The sequence below is a fragment of the Papio anubis genome, chromosome 6, assembly GCF_008728515.1.
Source record: "Papio anubis isolate 15944 chromosome 6, Panubis1.0, whole genome shotgun sequence".
NCBI classification, from domain to species: Eukaryota; Metazoa; Chordata; class Mammalia; order Primates; family Cercopithecidae; genus Papio; species Papio anubis.
Window position 1 is genome coordinate 146,218,886 of NC_044981.1, and position 26,838 is coordinate 146,245,723.

Here is a 26,838-nt window from a genome sequence, read left to right on the forward strand (position 1 = left end):
CCCATTTTTCTTCTTCGAGGATTTTCAGGGAAGGCTTGGAAGAATAAGGCTCATAAATGGATAAGTAATGTGGCAGATGCTGCCAAGGAATCTGATGGAATAGATGTTGAATAGCATGTGGATAGAGAGTGCCATGGGAAGGCAGTGAGAAGAAAAATATTAGCAAGTCCTGCTGATGCAACCAAGGATACTGCTTCCCGTCTGTCACTCCATCCACTACCTGTCTCTCTTATACCTTCAATGCCTTCCTCGCCGGTTGTTTCTCTGTAGTTCATAAGCTTAAATTTCTTCCAGTCAAAAAACAAAATAAACCATCCCTCTCTTAACCCCGTAGCCCCATGTTCTCAAGTGCAAGAAGTTCAGAAAAAGTTTTTAACGAGTGTTCTATACTCATTTGTCTACCTTTTCTCACTTCCTATTTACATTTAAATTTGCATACATTTGGGTTAAGTAATCCAAACTCATACAAACTGGCTTTTGCTCAAACTGCCCTCGCAAAGCCCATCAATCATTATATTGCCAAGCCCAATAGATATTTTTCAAACCTTTAATGGAGTATCTATGCTTTGTTTACCACTATTGACCAGCACATATTTTTGAAACTCTCCACGTCCTTGACTTTAAGTTACAACTGTCCTCTTTTTCCTCTCCCAGTTCCAACCCTCAGTCTCTATAAGGATGCCTTCTCTGTTTCTCCTCTTCAAAGAGGACAGTTTCTCAGGGATCTTCTTTTTGTTCACTGCTCTGGTCAGTCTATGTACTCTCCCTAGGCAAAGAACTTTACCACTTATAGTTTTAACTAACACCTTATCTTAATGACCATCAAGTGCATACTTTCAACCTTTAGAGTTCCCCTGAGTTTCAGACCGGAAATAAGCCAGTCCAGGCATGACCTCAAAGAAACCACAAAACTGTGTGAAATCATTACGTCTCTTGTCACTCTTCACCAGAATGTCTCCGACATAAGGGCTACACTTCCTATACTTCTTACTCAATTATCGGCCTCACCACATACCTTTTCTCCAGATCAGTCCTTTTCGCTCCCATCTCTCTTACTACCATTTCTCTCCCCAGCATTCAATTAGTAAGTGTTTTAAACCTATCAAATTCATCACAAGAGTTGAAGCCTTAACCATCTTTTACCTGCAGTATTGCAGTATCATCTTTACTGATTATAAAAATTTGTATAGCCCAAGGGATTCCAGGCAATACACACAGATTTTAGGTGTCACATAGGGTTTCCTCCCATGAGTTATTTGTACTTCAGCAGAAACACAAACACAAGAACCTGCCTCAGAAAAACCAGTTCAAGTAGGTTTTTCTGTAGGTTTTCTCCTTAATATAACTTTAAAAAGTATTTGCTTGTTGGAGCTTATTTGCGCTGACCGTGAGCAGAAATTTGGATTTTATACCTTGGGAAGGGATGTTGAAGATGTGTCTGAACCATTCCTTTTATCTAAGGGAATGCATGATAAATCTAGCTTTGAAAGCAGAAGGCAGATGAGTTGCTAGGCTATTGAGAGGTGTGTTTACATGGAGAAATAATTTCAAGGGAGGAAGCCATGTGTTTATACCTCATCAATATTAACTGAACTTGAAAGAATGAATTGTATGACATTGCCCTTGATAGTGGATCAAATCATGACCTCCTAGTGTCTGAATTTCACTAAGCATGATTGCTTAATGGTATTTCCCCTCACTTAAATTTTACTTGCTCATGTTCTCCATTGTGCATTGTGTTCATCTTCTCTTACCTAGACTGTTGCCATATTCTCATGCATCCCCCTGTCTCCAAAGATATGCCCATAGTTCATTTGAGTGCAAATGAATGTCATCTTTCAAAAGGTCTTTTTTTTTTTTGGAATTTAGGCCAACAAGGTTATTTTGCTATATCTACCCTAAAACTATCACAAAGCAGGTTCTCCTGACATTCATCGTGAATAGAAATATATTAATAGAGTTGTTGTGAAGACTAAAAGAATACATCCATTGATCAATATTATTATTTTGGAAAGAATTCCCATTTAAGAATATTTAAACAATTTAATCATCCCCTAAGAATTTCACTTGGAACAGTTTTAGTGTGGCAACCCTTTTCCCTACCTCCAAAGTAGGCAGATAAAAATCACTGTGGGAATGTAGTCTTACCCTAGGGATGCCAACTTCCAGACATGCCAATAGGTGGCCGGGGTGTTATAGTGGTTTTGTCTCCTGGACATAAGACATGCTGAAAATACATGAAAAATTTAGCTCATCACCTGGATATTATGTTAAAAAAAATCAACTCTGTGTATTTATATGTTGGGGCTCAATAAATAAAATGCAGGGATTGAAGGATCTTCTAGACCGTATTATCTCCAATTAACCAGGAAATCACTACATTTATATATTTTTAAGTCTAGAAATCACTTAAATATCCAACAGTAGGGAATTGGTTAAGTACGTTACAAATATCCATATTTAGAAACTCTACACAGCTACCAAAATTTTCTGTCAAAGGAAGCTAGTTAATATAGAAAAAAAGGTTCACATATAATACATAAATGTAAACCAATATGCATAGAATTATGTTGTTAAATCATATGTGCACATAAGCTTATATGTGTATGTATGTAAAATTATGTTTTATAGTCTTTACTTATGAGAGGTCAGTTTATGCATTTCTGAGCATCTTTTGCTTTTGTAATATAGTTAGAAAAAATATTTATTTTGTCAAAGGAAAAACAGTTTTCTCCATCTTCTCTAATGAAACATTTATTACTGCTTAATCAGCCTCCCTGGAGATATAAACATTTGCTAATGAGACTTAAATAACCCCTTAACTCTCAATAGCATATATTTTACTCCACTTACTGCTGTCCTGTTCAACTAATATCAATGGGTAAATTAAGTTTGAATTTTTGAAACTGAATAGGATCTCTTTTCTTACAGCTTATTTTTATTTTATCTTAATAAATAATTATGAAATATTTTGTTACCAAAAGTACACAGAAAAATATAATAGACATCGATGTATCCATCACTGTACTTGAACAAATATGTAACATTTTATTATATGTTTGTATCTTTGTATCTTTTTAAAAATGAAACCAAGTCTTTCACATACAAATCTCATCCCCCTGCCTCCTTTCCCAAAGGTAATCATATACTGACTTGGTTTCACCACATACGTATATTTATAAACAATAGTTTTATTTTATGGTTTTATTTTTAAATTTATATAAATACTGGACTTTAATCTTTTGAACTTGACTTCCACTCAACATGAACTTTTCAAAATTTATTCCTAATATGTAGAGATTTCATTAATTTTGCCTCAAGTATAGTATTCCATTGTATGAATACTTACCCATTTTGAAAATCCATCCATTGATGGTTATTTAAGATGTTCTAATTTTTTGCTATGAGAAATAATGCTACAATGACCATCCTATCATCTGTCTCCTTGAGCAAAAGTACAATCACTTATTTAGGAAGTACACCTGGGTTTGGTGACTTACAAAGGCATCTTCCAGACCTCCCCAATCAATCAAACAATTAGTGCATTAATCAGTATTTTCTGAGAGCCTAGTCTATGAAAATAAATAACTAGACATTAGTTCTTAGAACCCCCTTGTGTTTCAACCTTGCCCTTGATTCAAAATAAAATCAAATCTAAAGACAAAACGTAGGTAAACAAAAATTTATGTGCATATATAACACAACTTTCTTCCCCAAGAAAAGTGTTAGAGTGGTAATTATGCCATGGCAAGTCCAGCCTCCGTAAGTTTCTATACTTCGCGCAATTCTGGTCCTGTTAGATGACAATGATTGTTGTCCAGATTGTCTCTGGCCTCAAGATGTTATTTGGTGCACAGCATCTTGAGTGATGAACCCAAAGGCGACTACTCTTATTCTGAGTTTAAAGGTGTTTATTTGCAATTTTAATTAATCGTGTATTTATTGTGGGATTATATCAATAAACATGAAAATTGCCTCAGCCATCCCAGAGCGTATGGTCTAGTTCAGGATACAGAAAAATATCATAAGTGCCATGTTGGGGAAGGACCTAATGGGAGCTTATGGGAGGAACACTAACCTGGACTTTAGAGTTTCAGGAGAGACTTGTTTGAGAACAAGACACCGATACCAGAAGATTAAAAAATCAGCCAAGCACAAGAGGGGCAGAAGAGAGAGTTTATTAAATTCCCGTGTATTAATTTTCCTATCTCAGCCTTTGCCTCAATTAGATCTCGATATGCCTTTATGTCATGGGGGTCTATCAGGGTATTTCCTCAGCTTTTCAATATCACTTTGTCACACATTTAAGAGACTGAGAATTGAGCCAAAAATGCCCATTAAATAAGGTTTCTTTCAACGTTGTTCGTGTCAAATGCTAATGTCCTGAAATATTTAAAGCCATTAAAGCTATTGATTTTTATAAGCAATTTCATCTCTATTGATCCTTTATCATTATATTCCTACACTTTCCACTCTGACCACAAAACATAAAGGAAATCCCAGTACCTACAGTGATTATTTTTGCCATCTAAAAGTTCTGTAAGCCTTCCAGTTGCAGATGAAGTCCTCAAAAGCATATACATTATAATGATTAATACTAGCTCCAGGCAGGAAAAGTGAAAACCCTTAGACTCATACAGACGAGAGTGGGCCTTGTTTCGAGGTCAAAGAGGAGCAGGTGAGCAATCTTGAGCAGAGGTGTAGTTTGTATTTAAGAAAGATCTCTCCAGATATGATGGAGAAACTGATTGAATTGGGCTAATATCACAGTCCTAACAAGAAGAGTTTGCACTGGGTTGTACATGAAGATAAAGAGAGTGAGAGGGCTCAGGAAGATAATTAGAAGGAAAAGACTGACCAGAAGAAGGGGCAGTGAGGAAGCGTTTAAGATAATTTCCAGGTTTATGGCTTTTTTAGCACTTAACAAGGAGAGAAATACATGGTCAGAATGCAACAAGAATGAAGCAAATGACTCCAAGTCTGTACACACTGAGCTTCATGGGCCGGGGGGACATTTTGGGGGAGATTTTCAATTGACAGTTGGATGTACAGCTTAGTGGCTTGGGAGACTGGCCTTTTGACTAGGGTAAACATTTTCCTTATAATAATAAGGAAGAGATAAGATAGCATCTTGTCCCTAAGCAGTTATGAAGGTATTAGAAATGTCCAATTCATTAAAATTTTTTATTATAAATTTAATCACATATGCTTATAGAACTATGAATTTAAATGACTTTTAAGGAAGAAAAATTAATCCATGAAAAATATTTTTTTATAATAGAAATTTTCACAGACAAATTTCATATTTTTATGACTTTATTGCAGGTCTGTGAAAACAAACACAACTAGACTGAAATAAACATTGACAATTCTCCTTCTAGAATTACTGATTAATAGAGAGAGAATTTGGATGATTGTATGAAACCAGTAAAAATATATGTATAAAAATAAATTGTTTTAAAATATTGCACGTAATCTTGTTTTCATATCTAACAATTCAGACCATATTGTTACCCCATGAGTATCACCTCTATGAAACCACATTGGAGTAGTTAATGATTTACTACATTTTGCTTTTTTCCCTTTACTTTTGTATAATGAATTCTTATTTAATTGGCACCGGCCTACGTTATCTTACTAGACAACTCTAGCAATAGAGTAGTTCATGTTACACATAAAGACATAAAAGAACAGTCTGCATTGCTTTTACCACTGCTACTGATTTCATGGGATTTGGATAGTAATGATGATAATTAGCAACCATTGCTATTTATTGAGCCTGTACAATGTGTCAAAAACCATCACGCTATATGGCTTCATTAATTCTCACAAAAACCTTCTTTGATAAATACTATTATTAAACCCATTTTACAGATGAGAAAAATGGTTCTCTGAGAAGTTTTCTAAATCGTCCCACAAATAATGTGTTAGACAGATCCGTCTGACTCTGTGGTAAGAGTTTTAAAATGATACATATTTGGTCTCTACTTTAAAATCATATTTTAGCTAATTCTGTCTTTATATTTTAATAGAAACTTCAATATCCACTTCAAAGCTATGACACAGAGATGAGTATGGGAATTTTGGAGAGATGTCTTTCCTGGGAAAGCTTGAGACTTGCCTACATCATCCTGACACATCTTAGTGCCTGCTGCACCCCCATCTGACTCTCAAATCAAGGAACCCAAGAAAAGCTATACTAGACTTTCACTAGGTCAAGCCATCTAGCACTGGAGCATGTGCCAAAGACAAGCAATTCTTTCTAGTTTCTAGGATTAATTAGTTAGTTCTTGGCCACTGTTCCCTTTTACTCCCTGGGGAACATCAGAATGTAAGAGAACCACTGATATGCTAAGGGGTTATCTTTCCTCCGAGGTTCAATGTTCCCCCGGTGGGCTTCGTTCTGCTGGCTTGATGTCCAAGTGTCTGTAATTCCCCAGCCAACTGAAAACCCCACTTCCTGTAAAAATCAGGTATCACTTTCAGGCACATATTCTAGGTGAATCTTCCTTTGGGGAGTAGAAAGTCAAAATGGGCACAGTACATTGTACAGGGGTCCAAACAATAAGAAATAAGTGGAAAACAGTGTGTGTGTGGCAGGGAGGGGTGACAGATAGTACAAATATATTACCCCTGAAATTCACAGGCAAGAAATGTTGCCGTTTTTAACGTAAAAATATTATAGCAAAAAACATGAAAAGTTTTATTTTTTCATAGAGGCCATGTGTAAAGCATTAATAAGCTAAAGTACACAAAGCCAAATGACAAAGCTTGATTAACAAACTGCCCACAAAGCTCATATTTGCTTCGGTGTGTTTAAAGATGCTTGCAGGCTGTAAATCTCTGACCCTCATTCTGACTATTGATTGGTAAGAACTCCACCCTTGTTTTTAACTAATAAAAACAATGGTTTCTCTTTACTTTAGAGCAGGTATCATATTGGGTAGTTAATTTTTCACTTTTGCAAATGTGTTTCTCACCCGAATCTTACTTGGAAGCTCTATGACATCTATTTTGAGACAGGAGGTCAAGTCACCACATCACACTGAAAAATCTTGGTTTTGACCTCTTCACCTTTAGTTCTCCTCAATTTTAGGGTTAAAATCAATCATGCCAGAAATACAGGAAAACACCATTTAAAAGAATTCACATGCTTTTTCCTTTTCTTGTTATCTAAGTGTGTTTTTCAAGAAAGGATGTCTGGGATTAGGTTTGTCGGGGGAAAGAATAGAAAATTCTACTAAAACTTTATATTGGCTGAAATCATTTTAAAAAGAGATCCAATTTGAAACCTCCACAAAAAAACTCATGAGATTAATTTTCTTGATTATGTGTTGTCTTTGGACACATATAAGGAACTTGCAGCCTATTAAATAATTGTTAACTGTGAAATCTAGGAGAGCAAGGCTGTTCTCATCATGAAAATGTTTCAGCATTTCAGAGTTTATAAAAATCTCAGTTAGGCATTCTTACCAGCCTCTTCTAATTCTTTATAGATCTTCACAATCACACAAGTTTCTCACATTTAACAATAAATCGCTAAGATCACCGTTGAAGTTTGAAAGCCTCTGTAGTTGCTCTCCCGACTTGTTCTGGCCGCTCTTCCTAGCTCTCTGTGATCTGCCACATCTTTTCAACTTTGATGACCACTCTTTAGTTCCTCATATGTTGGATTCTTGTCCTGAACAAGTGGTTCTGCTGCTCACCACCACTCTCTCTCCACCAAAAAGTTTCTCCCCATCACCACCCACTTCCTACTCATGCTTCAGGTCTCAGATTGGACATTGCTTCTTCCAAGGAGCTTCCCTGACCAGCTATCCCCGCCCTATACCTTGCCCTGCACACACCTCCATGAGCCTAACTCTTGTTATCATTTCTCTGAGCAGCCTTCACTTTTCACACTTTCAATTAATTATTTCTTAATTGTAATCAATTGTGTAAATGTTGAGTTTATTGTCTGCCCTTCCTCATAACTATTAGCTTCATGAGGGAAGAAATCTTGTCTATTCTTGTTATCACCAGTATGAGCAGACATATTCATTAAAATGTGGGATGAAAGAGACTATTTCTTGGAACGTTCAACACATGAATTTCTTAACAAAACTTAACCAAGCCTGAGATCACTGCAATGTTATCTCATTACAATATTCATGCATTGCCTTTTCTAATTCTGTTATTTATTTATTATTTCTTGAGACAGCCTCACTCTGAAGCCCAGGCTGGAGTGAAGTGGCACAATCCCAGCTCACTGCAACCTCTGCCTCCTGGGCTCAAGTGATCCTCCCACCTCAGCCTCCCGAGTAGCTAGGATTACAGGTGCCGCTGGGGCCGGGTAATTTTTATATTTTTAGTAGGGACCATGTTTCACCATGTTTGCCAGGCTGGTCTTGAACTCCTAACCTCAAGTGGTTCACCTGCTTCAGCCTCCCAAAGTGCTGGGATTACAGGTGTGAACCACTGCACCTGGCCATTTATTTAATTTTGAGAAGGGGTCTTGCTCTGTCACCCAGGCTGGAGTGCAGTGGCATAATGTTGGCTCACTGCAGCCTTGACCTCCTGGGCTCATGTGATCATCCTGACTCATCCTCCTGAGTAGCTCAACTACAGGTACGCATGTGGCTGACTTTTTTTTATATTTTTTTTGTAGAGAAAAGGTCTCACTATATTGCCCAGGCTGGTCTCAAACTCCTGGCCTCAAGCAATCCTCCTGCCTCAGCCTCACAATATGATAGGATTACAGGCGTGAGCTGCTGTGTCCAGCCTAATTCAGTTGTTTAAAAAGAAAGAAAATAATACTCAAGCAACTGATAGACTTTAAATATTGATATCAAATGAAATATTTGTAAAGATTCAGATAATTTTTTAATAGGAACAAGAATCTAGAATTATTTTACATGTATATGTCCAAAGCTTCCCATGCCATTGGATGGACAGAGAGTCTTCTACCACAACCTCATCTTATGACAAGTAAAAGGGTCAAACTAACAAGGGGTCAATTTTATCCTCATAAACTTCATATGAATATTTTTGAAAATATAGATTTTTTTAAAGATATTTGGGAAAAATCAGAGATCTCTCCAACTGGATTAGATTCTTTAAAAACCTAAATAAAAACCGATTTTGCTTGTTCTGGAAAATAAATTGTTTTTATAATAGAAAACATTTATATGATGGTATTATGTAGCCAAGATCAGTAAAAAGCAAACTCTATTTATAGGGTTTGGATATTAGAGAACTAATTAAAACCTTTTATCAGTAAGAACAGAGAGACCTTATTTTGTGGTTAAATGTCTCAAAATTAGTGAATAGATCGTTCCTCAGAGTCTGCTTACAACTACCAGTCTTTTCCAGTCATTGCTAATGCCTATAATCAAGGAATAACTACAATTTATTTTCTTTTCATTTAATCAGTGTGCTTTTGGAACAGACAGGTTGTGTTCTCTGCCATTTACAAACTCAACTCAAGGATTTAATTTAAAATTCAATAATTGAATGAGATGGTATAATAACCTTTTATATAAATTCATCATTTCTTATCTTTCCCAAAGAACAAAATGTCCTGTATGCCATAATCACTGCTGTTTACTTTTCTGGAAGGTTTTGTATAAATTTCTATGTCTCACCCTGGATTGTAAATCCGTCCTCAAAATACAGCGTAAACAGTTTACTACTCCAGGCCTTACAAGAGCTCATAGCTGCTATTGTAACATTTCTACGGCAATTAATTCCACTGCCCGTTGTAAAGAAACTGAAGTCCCTGTAATATCCCTTTCCGGAGAGTTCAGACATATCACTCTCATTTGCCTCCTGCTTTATAAAATAGTTGGAACTTTGAGTTTGGGTTTCACAAGATGTATCTCAAAGGTTTTCCTCCCCTCCCGCTTCTCTCCACTCCCCTCCTTTTCATTCCCCTCCCCTCCTTCTCTTGCCTCCTCTCTCTCTCTCTCCCCTCCTCCTCCTCCTCCTCCTCCTCCTCCTCTTGTATCCTTTTTGGAGAGGTAAGGAAGGAAAATGCATTACCTAGGCTGACTTTCAAGAATTGGCAGTATTTTTGTCATATTTTAATGGACTGCATTTGTACGAGAAGAGATTTATTTGTTGAAAAATAAAATCAGTGAACCACTAATGTATTATTTATCAAGATTTTCTGCAGAAGAGGAAACATACTGTAGTATTACCTAGTAGTATAGTTAAAGCAGCTGTACTTGGAGTGACTATACGAAGACCAAGTCCATTTAAGTTTCCAAGGGCAAACGCAAGTAAGTGGGCAGAAGAGAACTGGGCATTGTTTATCACTGGTCAAGATGGCATAGCTGCAGCTCTGGTTTCTACTGCAGGTCTGGGAAGCTGTCATTTCAGTGTCCCATTAGAGGCAGCCAACCATTGCTGCCCAGGGCCCTACTCACAACTCAGCTTCTCTCTCCCTCTGCTTCTCTCTGTCTCCCGCTCCCAGCCTAACTCTTCTGCCTGTTTTTTTCTCTAGACTGTGTGTGTGTGAGTTTTGCAGTCGTCGTTCCTGAGGAGATTTTTTTAATAATAATTATTATTTTTTTAAGTTCCTGGGTACATTTGCAGGACGTGCAGTTTTGTTACATAGGTAAACGTGTGCCATGGTGGTTTGCTGCACCTATGAACCCATCACCTAGGTATTAAGCCCCGCATGCATTAGCTATTTTCCCTAATGCTCTCCCTAATGCTCCCCTCCTTGCCCCTCACCCAACAGGCCCCAGAAAGTGATGTTCGCCTCCTTATGTCCATGTGTTCTCATTGTTCAACACCCACTTATACATAATAACATGCAGTGTTTGGTTTTCTCTTCCTGCTTTAGTTTGCCAAGTATAATGGTTTCCAGGTTCATCCATGTCCCTGCAAAGGACATGATCTCATTCCTTTTTATGGCTGCATAGTATTCCATGGTGTATATGCACATTTTCTTTATCCAATCTATCACTGATGGGCATTTGGGTTGATTCCATGTCTTTGCTATTGTGAATAGTGCTGCAAGGAACATATGCATGTATCTTTATAATAAAATGATTTATATTCCTTTGGGTATATACCCAGTAAGAGGATTGCTGGGTCAAATGGTGTTTCTGGTTCTAAGTCTCTGAGGAATCACCACACTGTCTTCCACAATGGACGAACTAATTTCCCAACAGTATAAAAGTGTTGCTATTTCTCTGTAACCTCACCAGCATCTGAGATTATCTGATTGGATTAGTTAGATAATATGAAGTGTCATTATTGGGCAAAGTTTTGTGGAAACCACCTCATAGCATACTGGTTGGCCTTCATTTCCTTATAGAAGTGTTATTGGAAGGACAATTCCTCATTGTGCAAATCTGACCCACACATTGTAGGACATTGACATGGATGGTCTTGGCACTAAATGCCAGTGTGCCTTCCCTGTGTAGGTATTGTGATAATAATCCCCTCTCCATTTCCAAAATAGGCTCTGGGCATGTTAGACGTTGAGGGTCTCCTGGATTTTTCTTTGAAAGGGGAACAAAGAGAAAGGCTTTTACATCCACAACTATAATGGAAATTTAGCATAAATTTTTGTTTAAACATTCTGACCTGAAAGCATACTTGGGAGCATATAACTGATGAGAGCTCTAATTTTTATTAGTGCAACACTACCTGCAGAGAGGAAAATAAACCAGGTGCATTGTGATATGTGATTCTATGTGAATGATATAGTTGGGTTTTAAGTTGTTGTAAAACAGGTTCTTGGTCTCTAAATTCTATTAAGAATTTACTGAAGCCAGGATTGAAGTGGCTCATTCCTGTAATCCCAGAACTTCAGGAGGCTGAGGAAGGGGGGTCACTTGAGCTCAGGAGTTTTGGGAGGGTCACCCGAGCCTGGGAAGTCTAGGTTGCAGTGAGCTGTGATTGCACACCGCACTAGAGCTGGGCGACAGTGAGACCCCGTCTAAAAAAAGAAAAAAAGAAAAGAAAAATCTACTGAGTTAATTGGAGCATTCATTTGTCGTTAGGTCTTTTATCTACAGCAGCCACCACACCATAACATAAGGTTTGAAAAATGCTACTCAAGGATTGAGTTAGAGGTCTGGTACGGTGGCTTCAGCACTTTGTGAGGCAGGAGGATCACTTGAGCCCAGGAGATCAGGACCCATCTGGGTAACATAGAGAGACCCCCATCTCTACAAAAAGTTAAAAAATTGAAAAAGAAAATAAAAGAATGGGATTATAAACCAAGCATTTTTTGAATTCTGATTTCTAACCTGAATTTCACATTTCACACAAGCATTAGCAGAAACAGGCCACTTTATAATTGATACTTCACAACTTCTAAAAACTACTTGAGGAATAATATACTTACTTTTGGAAACAGAAACACTAAAATGCTAGGCAAGATCCTTTAACCTATTAAAATTAACAAGAATATCAGAAAACGCCTTGAGCACCCAGGCTTAGATCCATGAAGGAAATCATTTTTAAATGATGAGTGTAACTGAAGGGCAGAGAGGTACTATGTTGTCTCATGCTCCTTCTAGGTAAAATTAAAGATGCTATCACCTTTAATTCACGCAGAACTAGCACTGCCTCTCCAGAGGCATTTGAAAAACTGTGAGGTGTTTTTGGTTGTCACAATGACTGGGAAAGGGAGTTCTATTGAGATTTAGTGTTTGAGAGCCCGGGATATAAATCTTGTCCAATATGCAGAAGAGTGAGATAAAAGAACTGTCCTGCCTGAAAGCCAATAGTGCCTGCATGGAGAAACACTGTTATGCATTTAACAGAGATAAACTCAAGTCCCACTGCCTGACAAAAACAGCAAGTTAGTCATCTGTCTCTTGGCGTCAAGATTGAGCACCTTGTTATCAGCCAGGTGCAAATGAGACCCAGAGATGCTGTTCACTTGTCTGGTAAGCGTCTCCCTGCTCCGGGTCATTTTCTCTCATTTACAAAGAGGGTATCAATATATGGCAAATTATTTACACTGCAATGCTTTACAAATAGGGTAGGGAAATCCTTTGCAAACAGGGTTAGAAAAAATCCTTAAATACATTCTTTTGAAATGCTTCTTTCTGTCTCCCTGATCTCATTCCCTCTGCTTCCAAGTATTCTCTGTGTTTATCCACTGGACATCTAGATCAGAGAAACAAACTCCAAATAGCCCCCTTTTCAGGCTAATTTCTCCCCTATCCGATTCAGTCCCTCTCTCCAACTAGTGTTAGATATTCCCTAAACATCACTTTCCCCACGTTGCCTTTCTACTCAAAAATCCTCTGGGAGCTTCTATTTTCTATCGCATTACCCCTTCATTGTTACACAAAAATGTATAAGGTATGACAGTGTCTTTCCCATCTTTGTATCTTCCATGTTGTTATATAATGAAGTGTCTGACACATAGATGCTGAACATATATTTAATTAGTATACGTTAAAATTTTGGTTAATTTTCAAGACTTATGGCCAAAAGCTTTTTAAAGCTGTTTTGTTTACTACTTAATTCCAAGTCTTTATTACTTTTCTCCTCTGTATTTCTACAATATTTCTAGAACAAAGAATAGAACATTTAATTTGCTATTCTTCACGATTTGTTACTGTTGCAATCTTTTTCTGTTCAATTAATTAAATTATAAACTGCATACCGTTGAACATACAACTAAGCAAATGGTAGCCATACTCTGACAGGTCCACAGATAATTGTTTGTTGCTTGCTGAAAAAAAATCTACAGTTTGTTTTACCAAATTCCATCATGATGTATAATGAGTATCTGGTGCTTATAGATCCTTTTATGATGTACCTGGGGTTTATAGTATAACCTAATCCTTAAAACAAATAATATGAGGCTTGTTATAAGACTATAGGAGAAGCCTGTAAAGTTAATGGAAGTCTCCTACCACATGCCATGAACGTTACAATAGACCTTTCAGTGAAGACATATGGAAAAGAAAAAGAAACAGAGCTAGAAAGATAGTGTTATCAAATTGTATTAATTTATATGTAATGATTCCTTCACTTCTGAATTAGGCTTTGCATCAAGCTAATCCCTGAACACTCATTTACTTTCAATGTATAAGAAAGTACTTGGTAAAAGACTGCTTCTAAATCTGCAAAGTTTCAAATAGTCTATAATTCACAATTTCTTCATATTTATAGGCAAGGATATGATATGCAAATGTTTTAAAATTATAGTGTTTAACCAAACAACTTTACTCCTTAATCTCATATCCAAAGGAGCTGAGATTAAAGAGTAAATCCCCAGTACTCTTCAGAAACAGTACCAGCCCCAAGAGCACCACACCTTTAAAAATATTTCCATACATTATTTCTTTTATTCCTTTTAATCTTTTTTAAATAAAGAGGGGAAAGCACTTATCATCTCCATTCAGTTACATAGAATCGGAATGCTGCTATGTGACAGAAATCATCGCACTAATGCACAGGAATTGAAAGTCAAGCAACTTTGGTATTGGCTGAATTGAATTAAGTCTTGACCTTGTAAACATTTCCATTGGAGGTAGAACATACACATTTGACTTTTTGTCAAATAAGGGATAGTAAACAATGATTCTGAGATCCCAATAAATTAAAGGTATTGTAAAGGCATTAAATATACTTTTAAAAGAAACCAAAGATAAAAGGGCACACAGATGTTTAATAAATTAGAAAGTGAAATGTAAATCTTCATAGCTGAAATGTTTGCATCTTCAAATCTTCACTGGTTTTATTTGATAATTTTTGAAACTATGATTAATAATGAGCTCACATTTTAAACTCTTAGTGTGCAGGGCAAACTCTACAAGTAACTCCATTCACTATGGAGTTGTCCATAGTACCAGTGACTTAAAAACAATGTCAGCCACTGCATATTCATTTTTCTTTACTCTTATGGAAGTCTGAGTGAATAATGATATTTGCACAGTAGAGATTGTTTTTTAAGTTTTAGCACCCCCTCCCACATTGGTGGTTTAAGTGCCTCCAGCTGCTGTTCCCATGAACACAGTGTTGATAGGTGGTAAACAAGACACCATTTCTCTACTGCTTGTTCCATGGGAGTCCAGGGTTTCTTGAGCTGGATACTGGTTGGAAGTTCCATACATACATTGGGATGAGGAAGAAGGAATTGGGGTTTGCAAACTGGAAGCTGTAAGGGAAAATATAATCAGCAATTGAAAATTGATCGACATTTTCTTTTCTCTGCAAATGCCACTCATTTTAATTCCCTGTATTTATTTTTGCACTTAGCACACATACCTATTCTAAATTTGAGTCTGTATGGTTTACCAGATCTATTATCTTTTCTTCCATTTTTTTCCCACTTGCTAGTCTCCCAGAAATTATTTCCTCTACATATTTCACAAAGAAAACTCAATTTCAACTTAAGTGCTATCACCAAACTACATCCCCCAATCTACCTTCTCTTTCCATCTGCACTTTTGTGGTTGTAGTTCAAACCACCATCTTTTCTCTCCTGTACCAACACAGCAGCCTCCTGACTGGTCCCATGATCTCCACCTTTGTCTCACCCACTCACCCTCCTGAGAGCAGCCAGAATGATATTGCTGAAGAGCAGATCAAACTTTCACTCATTTCAAATGCCATAGTGGCTTCCCATACCCGTGGAACATGATCCAAGCATCTTACCCTATGTAGATGCGCCCCTGCTTTTTGTTTTATTTTGCTCTACTCTCTCCTTCATTCAACATGCTTAAGACACACTGGCCTGCTCTCTGCCCGTTGATTGTTTTCAAATTTATTGTGATTTCAGCGGTTCTGTATTCACTGCTTCTTCTGCCTGGAACTCCTCCCTCAGATCTTCACATCTTTGCCTCCTTCTCATCACTCAGCTTTCAATTCAAATGTTTCTGCCTCAGGATTCCTTTCTCAGCTGTCCTACAGAAAGCAGCTCCTCCTTTACTATCTGTCATTTTACCCTATTTAATCAAGTTCAGAGTACTTGGCATTATCTTTTTAATGCATTTGCTCATATATTTATTGCCTTACTGTCCCTCTACTATAATGTAAACTTCTTACAGGCAAGAACTATGGCCTGATCACCACCATATCCTCACATCTAGAATGGAGTCTGGCTCCTAGTAGGTTCTCAATAAAATTCACTAACTGGCTCACTAACTCTGTATTTCCCTCATATATGGTTGCTGCTTTCTTATTGCTGACATGGCATGCTCTCTGTCTAAGAACCAGGCTTTATAATTAAGAAACAGTTGAACTCAATTCTGCTTGCACTACCTATCCACTTATTCTATCCCCTCATTTTACCTTGCATCACACTTTGCAATCTACTTGTAAGCCAGCTCTGATCAACTAAAGCTTAGACTCCACCCTACTCTTAAACCTATGTTTCGTCAAAGCTTCCACTATCTCTTCAAGTAAACAGAACTAATAGTAACAATAGCAACACAGTACATTTTAGTCTCATGGTGAGAAAACTTCCTGAAGTGGAATTTTCTGCTTCATTAGAGTAACCTAGAAGCAATGACCATTTGCAGATAGCAGGAGATGAGCTGCTAGATTCTGCTCAGGGAGCATGTGTGACAGTGACAGGAAGAGAAGGAGTACTTCCTATTGAATTATTGGAAAGGTACACTGAGTGAGGAGAGATGAAATTGATTCCATTTTCCCTTATGCTCTAGTTGTGTGTCAATGCCCTTTACTTATGCTAGTCTGAAATCAATTTCATTGGAGGATTTTAACCATCTCATATAAATATTAACACTCTGCCTTGATACTTAGTGAATATATATTTGCCCTGTGAAATCTTATTAGTAATTTTAGAAGCTAAATCTATAGTGACTAAATCTATGTTATTACTAATAACATACTAATTATACTAATTATTTATAGACTATACATATATATATATATAGTTTTTATTCCTTTTTTCACTCACTCACTTATTGAGTTTCTACTATGTGGCAGACATTTTGTTAGGTGCTGGTGATGCAACTAGGACCAATTGCAGAATTTCTTCATAGACGAGGATTAAGAAAGGTAACCTGGTTGGAAGAAGATTCCAGGAGGCTTCATGGCAAGCACACTGTTTTTCTTATTTTTACTTACATGATATGTCAGAGAGTAATAAAAATAGCAACATTTTCTCGAGGTGTTGAATCACATTTTAAATAAGAATAAGAGAATGCTAGTAGCACCCATCACAGGACAGCAGTTCTTTTAAATCTTGGAGTGATTTTTGGATACTTATGGAGATCATGAGACCTAAAGATACCTCTTGCCACTACAACTGGGTCCAACACTAATCAAGAGTGAGAAAAAGATATTATTACTGCCCTTTTAAAACTTACAGTTTTAGAGTGCATTTGACAGGTCATATTAATTTTTTGCCTCCTTAATAGATACCAGCTATTTTTTTGTAAAACATAACAGATCTAGCAGTAGGTTGCATAATAGAGATATACACAATAAGAAATGAAAACCTATTACTGTGTAGTCAGATACAAAAAATATAACTTTAGATCCAAAGTAATAATAATAAATCAACCGTGGGAACATGCTTGCTCAATTCACCTCAGCATATCTCCCTCAAGTAATGCTGCATACCTGAGGTCAACGACTTCTTAAAATGTTTCCAAGAACTACTAAAATAATTTACCTAGGACTGGAGTTCGACATGCAGCTGGAGATGATGTGTCTGCGTAAAACGAGCTGGTCTGTTTTCTACCACTGTCATCTAAAATGTTAAGTGGATCGTGGATGTCACTGTAGGGGGGCAGTGAGCGAACACTGCTGATGACAGAAACGTGCTGATTCACCATTGATCCGAGCCTATGAGACTCTGGGTAGTTTATGTTGCTTCCATAGTATCCTGTAACAGAAAATGTTGAGAATTTACTGTTAACTTACTACAAAGAACTTTCAGAAAGCAAAAAGGTGACAAAGTAATTAGGTGATGTGCTAAAGATATCAAACTGCAAGTATTACATGTGTATCTATCTATATATGCTACAGAACTGGATTTGCGCTTGTATATAGATAAGGTTTACTGTGCTGTTTTTTTGTTTTTAATACGTAAGAATTGTAGCATCATACATAATTTAATATAATAATTATAGCATAATACATAATACATAATAATTGTATTAACTTTAAGACCAGATTACACCTCTGTCAGATTTCCCTTATCTAAATTAACAAGAGCTACCTACTAAGAAAGAAAAAAGCACTATCACCTGTCACAAAAATACTACTTTCATGTATAGATGCATATTTAGGGGAGACAAAGACTGGCCTACACTTAGGAGAAAGACACCAAAGATGTCTACACACAAAGCCTATTTTGGTGACTCAAGGTCACAGGTCTCTCCAGTTCCCTTAACTTCCAATTTTTATTGACCCGTTTTGGTCCCAGTCTTTAAAATCTGCTTTTAGTTATCTGGAAGAAATATTATCCACTAAAAATGTTTTCAAAAGACAGAACATTCTTCTTTGGGGCTGTTAAGGTAGATCTCAAACATATGATATTACCTATCTTTTTTTTTTTTTTGTAACATGTGTGGTATTTAGGAGGACAACTTCAGGCCAGGGGTGGTGGCTCACACCTTTGGGAGGCACCTCAGCATTTTGGGAAGCCAAGGAGAGAGGACTGCTTAAAGTTGGTAGTTTGAGACCAGCCTGGGCAAACATAGCAAGACTTCATCTTCAGAAAAAATTTAAAATTTAGACAGGGATGGTGATGCATGCCTGTAATCCCAGCTACTTGGGAAGCTGAGATAGGAGGATTGCTTGAGCTCAGGGGTTTGAGGCTGCAGTGAATCATGATCCTGCCAATGCACTCCAGCCTGGGCTACAGCGCAAGACCCTGTCTCAAAAAAAAAAAAAAAGAAGGAAGAAGGGCAACTTTAGGAAAGCCACAAAAATTAGGAAATATATGTGTATGTGACAGAAATCAGCTCCAAATGTCTAAGTTCCATGATCTTTGGAAGCCTTAAGTGAAAGGACATGCTGGTCAGCAGAGGTGGAACGCAATGTCTGATTCTGCCTCATTGCCATCTCAAAAACCAAGAAAAATTCTTTTACATATCAATACCATTTGGTGAATTAGGAGGCAGTGTTGCTCCTTGGCAGCTGGCAGCTCCTGTGTTGCTCAAGAAATTGAAGCTTCCTGTGTTTAAAAACTGCATATTGTGTGAATCCTGGGCTTGCAGGGATGGGCCATAGCTGGATGGTGGCCGGGAGTTATATGGAGACCCCGCACAGCTACCACTGAAGAAGTCTCTTGAAAGCTGCTGTTCAGTCCAAGCCATGCATCGACCATGCTCGGTGTGATGAGGATAGAGTCCTGATGTGGGGTGGGGCTGTGCCCTAAACACAGTCTGGTAGTTAGAGCTGGTGCTGTAAAAGTCATGGTTGGCTTGAGGGAGAGTAGGATAAATGGGCTCTGGGTATGTGGAGCAGTGTGATGGAGCTGACAGTATTGGGCCCACACTTGGGGGTCTCCCTGCCATTGGTCCTTGGTTAATGACACTTCCTCGGCTTGCCATGGCTGGAGAAATGGGTGGTGTCATCATATGACCAGCATTCTGTGAAAGCTCCATTTGACCTGCAAAAAATTACCAGAACATTCCTTTAGTGTCATATTAAAGTAGATGAGCTCACATCTTTAAAAAATATTCAAAAGATTTATTAATGTATTGTTTTCCAACTTGCTTCATTCCTGCCCTCCAAAAATAACGAAACTGAAAAGCACCAAAAATCCAGAATTTAAAAAATATAATCACAACACATGTATGTGTCACAACAGCGGAGACGGATTTGGTGACTATAGAGGAAAGTCTGGGATGGGCTTCGTGGTCTCTCCACAGGTAGCATGGGGAGGGCATGGGTGTCTGCTGCTCATATTTCCCCATAATTAAAAAATTAGCTGATTGTAAAACTGTTTGACTTTTAGGGTAAAAAGAAAAAGTCTCTAATGTCAAAATGGCCATGGCTTCAAAGCAGTCAATTCAAAATGTCATGCAAACACTTCTGATAAGTAATGTGATTTATGAATGCGACCAACTCTCTGGGCCTCCGATGTTCCACTGGTAGAACTGGACCCCTGAATTATAAGGCTTTTCTAGGTTTCAAATTCTGTATATGAAAAGAAGTAATGTATAAAAAAGATTTCAAAAAAGACACAAGGCAATAAGCAGATTTAAAATACTGCCGAGTAGCTAGGTCAAGCCACCAAATATTCATTTTGACAGAAAAAGAACCTTAGATCAAAAGGGAGAATTATTGTAACAATTAACCTAAAATGGCAGAATCCGGTTTTTTTTTTCTTTGATACGGAGTTTCACTCTTGTCGCCCAGGCTGGAGTGCAGTGGCCTGATCTCAGCTCACTGCAAGCTCCGCCTCCCGGGTCCAAGAGAGATGACATGCGCCCGCCACCACGCCCGGCTAATTTTTTGTATGTTTAGTAGAGATGGGGTTTCGCCATGTTGGGCAGGCTGGTCTCGAACTCCTGACCTCAGGTGATCCGTTCTCCTCGTTCTCCCAAAATGCTGGGATTACAGGCATGAGCCACTGCACCGAGGCCGAATCTACTTTTTAGGGAAGGAGAAATAAAGTCTCCTCAAAATCCAAAAATAAGCAACCCATTTTTTTTATCTTCAAAGCTTCTTAAGAATTTTATGTATACCTCATCTAATTATTTCTTCCACTAAATTAATTAATTATTCATACTTCTAATATAATTTATGGAGTGTGTCAAAACATGAAACCTGTGTTAATAACAGTATTATTACCATTGCTGAAAATCACAAAAATATTATAAATCTTTATTAAAACTCAGTTAAGATCATCCTTTTTTATTGTTGGAATTCCTGGAGTAGAGGTTACGAGTTTTAAGAAAAACGAAGGAACAGGCTTCTCTGAGATGCGCTGGAACCTAAGCAGTTCTCTTTAGCGTACCTGTGAGCGGCATGTTGTCTGTATTCCCAGCAGGGAACGGGTGCAGAGCAGGGCCTAGGCCTCCAGATTGACTGGATGGCAGAGGGAGATAGGTTGTCTCCACATGGCTTTCATTCTTCACAGAGTCGCTGGAAACCATGCTCCCTTTATTACGGTTGGCCAGAAAGCATGAACTCGGAGAAGCAGTGAAAGCAGCTTTACTCGCATCTGTAAAGAGTTTTTAAAATGGGAAATTTGAGATTTTTTTCTCATATTCCTAGTAGATACACCCAAGTAAAAGAAAATGAAAATGTTTCATTGTTGAGTATTGAATCTGGAAACTACTAAGCAATGTTTCCCACGGGAAGTGAGGCTGGCAGACCTTTGCTCTTGGCAGTGATGCTAGGGATTTTTTAGCTGCATATTTGTGGATGTGGATGTAGATGAGGAGCACTAAATAATCCACTTTGGAGTGAAGTCTTCAAAATGCAAGTTGCCCCATCCCAAATAGATGTGTTTCCTTCCTTCTCTAAACTCCTATAGAACCTATTTTTACATCACTTACCTATGTAGTATACCATATGTGTCTTGAATTACAGTTATATTTTGTATTATAGTCACTTCTCCAACTTCACCTTAATTCCCAGAAATTAAGATCACCAATTTTGCATACTTCAGAGTTTCCAGTAAAGTACTTTTGACTATTGTACATATCAATGAATGAAAGAAAAATAGTGCCCCAATAGTGTGACTATATGGTGAGAATTAGTTTGGAGAAAAACTCTGAGATTATGATAAACCCACTTAATATTTGCACTTATAAATTCTTGAACTTCAGATTTAAACAAAGAAATATGCAAAACAAAACAGTTATTTTAAGTTACCTGAATTCTTCATATACTTGTCCAATAAATTCTGTAACTCCTGCTCTTTGTCATTATTAAACTGGGTCTCCATGGCCAGGAGAATGTATTCATCAAGAAGCATTCGAATCAAATGAAAAGAACCTTGTTTATGGATGGAGAATGAAGAGAGGACAGTGTGAAATGTGAAAAGGGGAGAGAAAGAGAAGGAAAGGGAAAGAGAAGTCAGTTATCTTTGTGACCATCTCGCAACACTTTACAAGGAGCAACTGAAATAAACAAATACTTGTTGGACTTTAAATGACCTGCTAAGACCAACATGCTTAACTTGGATCTCTGATCTTTCTGTGTATTGCCTGCCCTGCTCTCTGTGTGTACTGTCCTGCCAGCTCTTTGGCCACTAATTACATCAAAGGAAAATACGGATGAAAGTGAGACATGCTTTATGCTTTAAGAGGGCACACATTGGAGTGTGATAAGCTTTAACTTGGGGAGAATGACTCTACTCTGCTCTATTTCTGTTTACTTTGTACTAAATAATTAGACAATGGCGAACACGGTCTGAAAAAAGGCAAGTAAAGAGTTATCTTTCTAGCCTGAAACAAAATATTCTTAGATTTGGCAAAAACTAAAAGAGTAAATTTCAAGTGAAATATGTTCTGGAAAACTAAAACTTCTTTTAACTATTCAATAGATTTTCCAACAAAAGTATTTTTCGTAGTAAGACCAGACTTCAATGCTGTATATTTTATAAAACTTTAAATATGGGAAGTCTATTTCAAATAATAGACAATGCATTTTGTTTATTCTTCAATACAAATTCACTGATTTTATTTAATTCTACAGAACATTAAATACAAACAATTTAGTTAATTGTAATCTCTTTCATAATGTGAAGATTTCCTGAAATGCAGCTACCAAATGCAGAGTTCTACCCATGAGTTTAACATTATAACTATAAAACAGGAGTCTCAGGAATTTTAAGGAAAAAGAAGGTATTCAATTTTATAAAAAGCTAACTTAACCCTCTGTGTCTCCCAAAGCGTATAGAACAGGAAAGATGGGTCAGAGACATGAGAGTGTGTCTTCTAAGCTGTTTATTGATTCCTGGAGTGCAGCTATATGGGTGCTCAGAAAAGATGCAGAAATTTGCCATATTGCAATGAATAATAATTTTGTAAAATAATGTCTTAATTATCATTTGTTTAACAAATAAAATTTATCCAAGCACTGATGGAATGTAATGATAATAGCTGCTATGCATTTAGCATTTCCTGAGTGCTAGGCAATTTGTTTTTATAAACATCATCTCACCAAAGTACCTACATAACCCTTTGAAGAGAATATTCTTCCCCTTCTTCAGTGAGCAGATTGGCCCACAGCCAGAGAGGATCATTGTTAGGATTTAATCCTGCTTATGGTCTGACTCCTAAACCCAGGTTCATAACTACCATTTTCTCATAGCTCCATATTTAGATACAGTTTAAGAAGTGACAATGTAACATGTTTAAAAATTGACAGGAGATGTGACTGGGGAACAAATGATATAATTCATGTAAGAACAGTTTTATAATGCACATATGTTACCAAAACTGGATGCATTGTTCAAGGTGAGATTATGCATTACTCGAGCACCAAAAAAACTCCACTTTAACAGAAAGTCTTGAGCTCTCTTCTTTAATGACCTTCCATTTTGTTTGCTGGTCTAAAAGTAAAGGAACAAAATGAAACTATAAAATCTGTCCTCTCAGTACTACATTAATCCTATGTTAGATCAAGAGGTAAATATACTGTCTAACAAATGGACAGATGGCATGGCATTTATTTCATCAAATAAAACTATCTGTCCTGGGAATTTCATGTTAGCCGGTCTTTGCTGATGTTCTAAGGGTAATAAGTCTGTATTCAATATGGCTCTGTTTCCTAACAGAATTAGATAGCAAAATGAAAGAATTTTCAAAATATTTTTATTTTTAATTTTTCTTTGACAGAGCTTTAAAAAGAACAGAAAGTGAGGTGTGAAGGAAGGGCTATATATTTTTGTGAATGATCGGCTTCTTTGGTACTGAATGGTAAGCTATTTTCCTTCCAGAAGGAAAAAAGTCTCCAAACTATAACTACTTTCCTTGATATGGAATAGCTAACACCAACTAGTGATGGATATATTTGTTCTTATTGCTTGTTTCATGATGGATGACTAGGTTAACTGAAGAAAATTAAGAAACCACAGAGAAAACACAAAATACTGAGCTTTTGGAATTCAGAAATGCAAATGCTTAGAACCATGTTTTCCATCAGCATTTATGAAATCTTGCTTTTTAGAAACGGGCCAGATCATTCCAGTTTCTAGGTTTATCTTTCTCTACTGATGTTATCAGCTGTAATGTTATTGACTGATAGGGAAGGCAGAGCATCTTGTAGTCTTTGGGCGAGAAAGGAGAAATATAATGGAATCCATGCCCAGTGCTCTCAAATCTTGACATACTCCTAATCTCAATATTTGGCCTGCCTTATTCGTAGAGCATCAAAAGCTTTTCAAAGCCTTCACACACACCGCCTTCCACCCCTCTCCCCCCAGTCAAAAAATTATAGCCAGTTTAGCATTTACTCTTAACAAGAAACTTATTTTCTGAATCTGTCATTAAAAAGTACCTTAATAACTCTCTGCTCTACCACAGTATCCAACCATTCAATAAAAGCCTCCACGGTGGCATTCTTCTTAAGGAGATCCTTCAGTTCTTGGAACACAGTGATAGAGTCATCTACCCAGGAAAAAGAAAAAAGACAGAAAAGAAAACAGAATATTGCACTCTACTTGGAATCCAAGAGAAAACCTAAAACTAGGAATCATCAATACTTTGATAACATGAAAGGGAAAGACAGATAAATGGTGAAAAGAATTAATGTCATATATTGAAAACAGTAACAAAAAAATCCTTAGTACTGTACTCTTCAATGGTGTGTGTGTGTGTGTGTGTGTGTGTGTGTGTGTGAGAGAGAGAGAGAGAGAGAGAGAGACAGAGAGAGAGGATCTTGCTTTGTTGCCCAGGCTGGAGTGCAATGACATGATCATGGCTTACTGAAGCCTCAGACTCCTGGGCTCAAGTGATCCTCCTGGGCTCAAGTGATCCTCCTGCCTCAGCCTCCCAAGCAGCTTGGACTCCAAGCATGCACCAACAAGCCTGGCTAAATTAAAAAAAAAAAAAATGTAGAGAAAGGTCTTGCTATGTTGCCCAGGCTGGTCTTGAACTCTTGGGATCAAACAATCTTCCCACCTCAGCCTCTAGAAGTGTGCCCAAAATTTTAATAAGTGCATATATCTTGGTATATATTGAAATATAGATTTCAATATTATATATATGTGTATGCATATACTAGGGAAGATTAAGTTGGTTATGTAGTTAAATATTCATTTTGAGTCTAATGTTTTCATTAAATGGAACAGATTAGTTAAAAGCTAATGAATGAACCTAAGCTTGGTGATTTCCTGCTTTCCAAAATATCCTTTATCTTTAGTAAAAGTTAAGTTCTTCACTGCAGAATTGAGCCATTTACCCGAATAACGTTTTATCATGTAATATTTAAAAGGACAGTTTAAGACTATCCTTCTATTAAAGGGTTTAAGGTTTACTGAATCTCAAAAGGCAATACTATTTTACGTTAGGAAATAAAAATTGGAGTTGACATTAGGCCCCAGAGAGCAGTCCATAGTTTGTGCACCAGTGTATGGGAGGCTGCAGGCTTTGTCTTTTCAAAGACAGTGGGAGAAAAAATAGTGGCTGTTATCCCTTGGAATTCAAGACTAGTTGTCTAGCCACACATATTGGCTTGGTAGTCTCTGTCAGATGGTCTAAATCTGAGTAGGGAGTCTGCTTTGAAAAGCAGTATTGTGCTGAGATACCATTTTGATATGTATCATACAACACAGGATGACAAGACTATAAAACACATGCAAATTTGTACACATGTAATGTAAAACTGAAAGAAAACTTACAAAACTCAAAACCATTTTGATTATTTTCAGATTATTTCCATTTCATTTATTTCTAGCTAATAAGATTATAGATGACTTTTTACTCAATATTTTCTGTATTTTCACAGTGAGTAACTATAACTATTTTTTATTAGAAGATAATTTTTTTAATTAAAAATATTTTTATAAACCAGATTTTTCTTTTTTTAATCAGATGTGATTTTTCAGCCCAGAACACCTTTGACGATGTGGGGAAACATGTTTGGTTGTCTCAGCTTGGAGGAGGCTGCTACTGTCATCTAATGGGTAGAGGTCAGGGATACTGCTAAACATCCTACAACACACTGGACAGGCTCCTCCAACAGAGTTACCCAGCTCAAGATGTCAATTTCCTGAGCTTGGGAAACCTTGTTCTAAACAAAGAGAATGGACTTACGTTCAGTGTAGATACCAGATTCAGTGTCTGTGCTGCCTGAAACGGTAAGAAGGGCTTGAGAGCCAATGCTGTTCAAATCAACCCTTTCAATATCAGATACCATAGAATTAACGACATGCTGGTCAAAGAGAGCTGGTCTGGCAATCTGCATAGAGAAAGTAAAGAAGACATTACACTATTATCATTTCTAATGTATCTAGAAGAAATTTTTAGCTATCAGAAAAATAGTTCCTTGAGATAAAAGTATCATAAATAACTTTTTTCTTGTTTTAAAGATAAAAACAGCAGCTGAGACTCATGATCATCTCTGTTAAAAGTTTGAAAATTATTTTTAACTTAGAAAATATAAATGGATTTTCTTTGTCCATGATCATAAAATAAGAATTTTTAAATGTTGCATTTCCTATCTGAAATTATCTCAAGCTTGTCTTTTAAAATTTAGAAGGCAAGAAATCTTCATAAAGCAAATAATCATTTTGGGGAAAGAGAAGTCGATTTTAACAATATACAATGTGTAATTCTTAATTTATGAATGACTTTTGTTCTCCCTACTTAAAAGAGCTATGATTAGTCGGCAGTTTAAAATGTGTTAAGTTTGTGGTTTCACAATATTAAGTATCACATAGGCTAATTTCTCACAACCTTATTTGTAGCAATTAGATTCACATGGCAAATAAATGTT

General features: G+C 37.0%; 1 protein-coding gene across 1 annotated transcript in view; it reads right to left on the reverse strand.

The window, feature by feature from the left end:
• Positions 1-14,284: 14,284 nt before the first annotated feature.
• The window catches only part of RFX6 (regulatory factor X6), a 56,348-nt gene continuing 43,794 nt past the window's right edge, over positions 14,285-26,838 (reverse strand). Inside the window, exons 12-19 of the mRNA XM_017958386.3 lie at positions 26,157-26,301; positions 24,400-24,509; positions 23,335-23,452; positions 21,769-21,891; positions 20,906-21,112; positions 19,040-19,552; positions 17,606-17,818; positions 14,285-15,118 (exon numbers count right to left, since the gene is read on the reverse strand). Coding sequence (XP_017813875.3) covers positions 14,943-15,118; positions 17,606-17,818; positions 19,040-19,552; positions 20,906-21,112; positions 21,769-21,891; positions 23,335-23,452; positions 24,400-24,509; positions 26,157-26,301 — 1,605 coding nt within the window. The 3' untranslated portion in view covers positions 14,285-14,942. The remainder of the gene's footprint in view (positions 15,119-17,605; positions 17,819-19,039; positions 19,553-20,905; positions 21,113-21,768; positions 21,892-23,334; positions 23,453-24,399; positions 24,510-26,156; positions 26,302-26,838) is intronic.